The following is a 2,849-nucleotide window of genomic DNA, read 5'->3' on the forward strand; positions in this document are numbered from 1 at the left end:
TGTGACAATAATTGAAGGCAGGAATGAAGACAGATGATTAAACKGAGAGCTTCACCTTGCAGCTCAGCACTCTTGATGCCCCATTTTGGGTTTGGCAAGATTTAGCAAACATTTCTCAGGATGAGAAACAGTTTAATTTTCAACCAGACTACAAGTCAYTCAGAATTCGGGTGGCCTTGGGTCTTGACAAAACTTTGAGTCAGATCCAGCAGTGAGCTTGCACCAGGCATGAAACACAGGTTTCTGACGCCAAGCAGGTAAAGAATAAATTGCACCGTGTTTTGATAGAAGTGTTAGGTAGCAGATATACAGCTTTAGTAGRTGTTGTTGTGTGTTGTTGCTGCAATCTCTGCTTCTCATCCATTAGTTACTGAACTTTCATCAATAGTGTGTGTAAACCACCAGCATCAATTTCAGTGAAGGTGGTGTTGTAAGCAATTTTATACWGAAATTTGAAGAAATACTTGGGGGGAGATTTGAAAAGTTTATCCAAGCAATTAATATTCTCTGACTTTTGCCAAAACCTTTAAACAGGTGACACAAAACTAAATGTGAAGGTGATAAACTGTTTAAAAGGCTTGAAAGGATAACAGAACATCAGCTGTTTTATTGGACGTTATTAAATGCCAAGGATTTTTTAAAGCAAGGGTTTGTCTAATGCTACATGAAATTTGATTTAAAGAGTTTAGATTGCAAAATTTAAGAAATAAGTGAACAGTTGTCGAAGGCGTTGGAGCATTTCAAGTGACTAACAGTTAATATTAAAAGTTTTTTTCAGTTTCTCCCAAAACACWATTCAGAAAAAGTTTCCTAAATATTCCCCAAAACTGACCGATGTCTCCTTTTTAAGAACTTTAGGGAACTTTTCCTAAAGGTTCAGAGGATGTTTTCTGACCACACATTCTGTTACATCTGGTCTACTGTTGCAAATCTGTCTTTACTTTTCATAGTCATGTTTTTTACCAACTGTTTTTGTTATTTTAAGTTTTGATATTCTACAACTAAATGAATTTATTTCTCTGGTTGAATATAAATGTTGATATTTTTAAACGGTGCTGCTATCTTGCCAGGTCCCTCTTGAAAAAGAGCTTGTCTACCTCAATGAGGCTTTTATCTGATTAAATAAAAGTTAGAATATAACAAACTCCTTTAGGCAGTCTGCTGTCCCGTCACATAGATGTAGTGAAAAGTTTGTAGACGTCATGTTTCACCAGAATCTAAAGACCTGTTAGACGTGTTTGATGCTCAGCTCGTAGTCTCACCATAAAGTCTGAGGCAGGTTCTGCCGATCACAGCTCCTTGGGGAAAGGTGTTGAACAAACAGCGGTAGCAGCCTTCGTCCTGCTCTGTCACCTTCCTGATCACCAACGAGCAGTTCTTCAGATCTTTGTAGTGAAAATCCACCTTCATCTTCAGATCAGAGTTCATACTGGGACCAAAGCCTTTGGCGAAGGTGGCGAGGTTCTTCTCACCYTCAGGGAGGACCTTCTGCCAGGTGACTTGGACGACTTCTTTACATTCAGCGAGCTGACAGGTCAGAGAGGCTTGACCTCCTACTGCTGCCAGCACAGTCTGCTCTGTTTGAATCACACCTGCTGCATCTGGATGGAGATCAGGTTAACTCTTTATGAAGGTTGGGTGATGTTGGAAAATAAATTAATCAAAAATATTGATGACATTTATACAATAAGGATCAATATGAGTCTGTTTTAGATGAAAGCTGTGCATGCATGGTTTTGACTCTAAATCAGTCACTCTGTGTTTTAAAATTATAAATCATCAGTTAAACTAACTTCTTCATTTTAACAGCCACAGCCCGCACTATCTCCTTATTAACTGAGTGAATAATAGATTCTCAGCTGAGTAGATATGTTTAACTGTTAGTCTGCCTTGTGTTTCTGTCRCCCTCTTGTGTTGTGTGTCTTCAGGCTCCACCTTTTTCCTCGGTCAGGTCTGTCTCTCAGCACACCTGTCTGTACTCAGTCATCACCCAGGTGCTTTCCATTTTCCACTCAGCCTTGCCTTATTTAACAGGTCTCTTTCTTATAATTAGCTACTCTCTGGATCCTTGTTCCTTTCTTGTCCTTGTGTTCTTATTTTTGCTGCATCACCAGCCTTTATTTTGTTTTCAATAAATTCTTTAGTTATTATTTGAGTCCAAACCCTTATTATTCCTACAAGGAGAGTTTGTTGTAGCTGATGTAGCCTTGGCCCACATTCTCTGACTTTCCTTATTTATGTAGGTGTTTCAGGTGGTTCATGGAGTTAGGATTAACTGCTCTGCCCTGCCTATAGGATCACATTCACACTTGATCGTGAGTGTGTCACATACAAAGATCTGTCATAATCATGCAGCATTAAATGCAAATAATAATTGCAACAGTTTTCTGACAACTAATTATGATTTTGCACAACCCTACTGTTTAAAAAACCTGACAGTTTGATCAGAGAGTCAATAAACTACACAGCTAATAAGTGGAAATAAGACTGATTTATCTACTTTAAAACTACAATCACATATTGATTGATTGTATTGACTGATTGCCTSTCACCTTTGGAAAAGATGTCCAGCAGAAAGAAGAAACACAGAACATGACAACCTGCCATGGTTTCATCTGTCCGCCAAAAGTTTGAACTCAGTAGGAGTGAGTGGGGCTGTACCATACAACAGGGGAGTGGAAACCAACGGTGAAAACTGTAAAAGTTTAAAGACTATTTAAAAAGACATTTGAATGAAAAAAACCATCACGCTCAATAAGATAAGTTAACAATAAATAGCTATAAAACCTGTCATTTAGCTTAATAATCTGTTGTTTTCTTGCAGACAACCTTCATCTCTGCAGTGGAAC

General features: G+C 38.4%; 1 protein-coding gene across 1 annotated transcript; it reads right to left on the bottom strand.

Annotated features, from left to right (window-relative positions):
- Positions 1-1,228: 1,228 nt before the first annotated feature.
- On the bottom strand, positions 1,229-2,678 carry LOC106527593 (OX-2 membrane glycoprotein). Its single transcript, XM_014022516.1, has 2 exons — positions 2,553-2,678; positions 1,229-1,601 (listed from the first exon to the last, which is right to left on the bottom strand). The coding sequence occupies exons 1-2, from the start codon at positions 2,662-2,664 to the stop codon at positions 1,246-1,248; spliced, it is 468 nt and encodes a 155-aa protein (XP_013877970.1). The 5' UTR covers positions 2,665-2,678; the 3' UTR covers positions 1,229-1,245.
- Positions 2,679-2,849: the final 171 nt, after the last annotated feature.

Source organism: Austrofundulus limnaeus, unplaced genomic scaffold (assembly GCF_001266775.1).
Source record: "Austrofundulus limnaeus strain Quisiro unplaced genomic scaffold, Austrofundulus_limnaeus-1.0 Scaffold333, whole genome shotgun sequence".
Taxonomy (NCBI): Eukaryota; Metazoa; Chordata; class Actinopteri; order Cyprinodontiformes; family Rivulidae; genus Austrofundulus; species Austrofundulus limnaeus.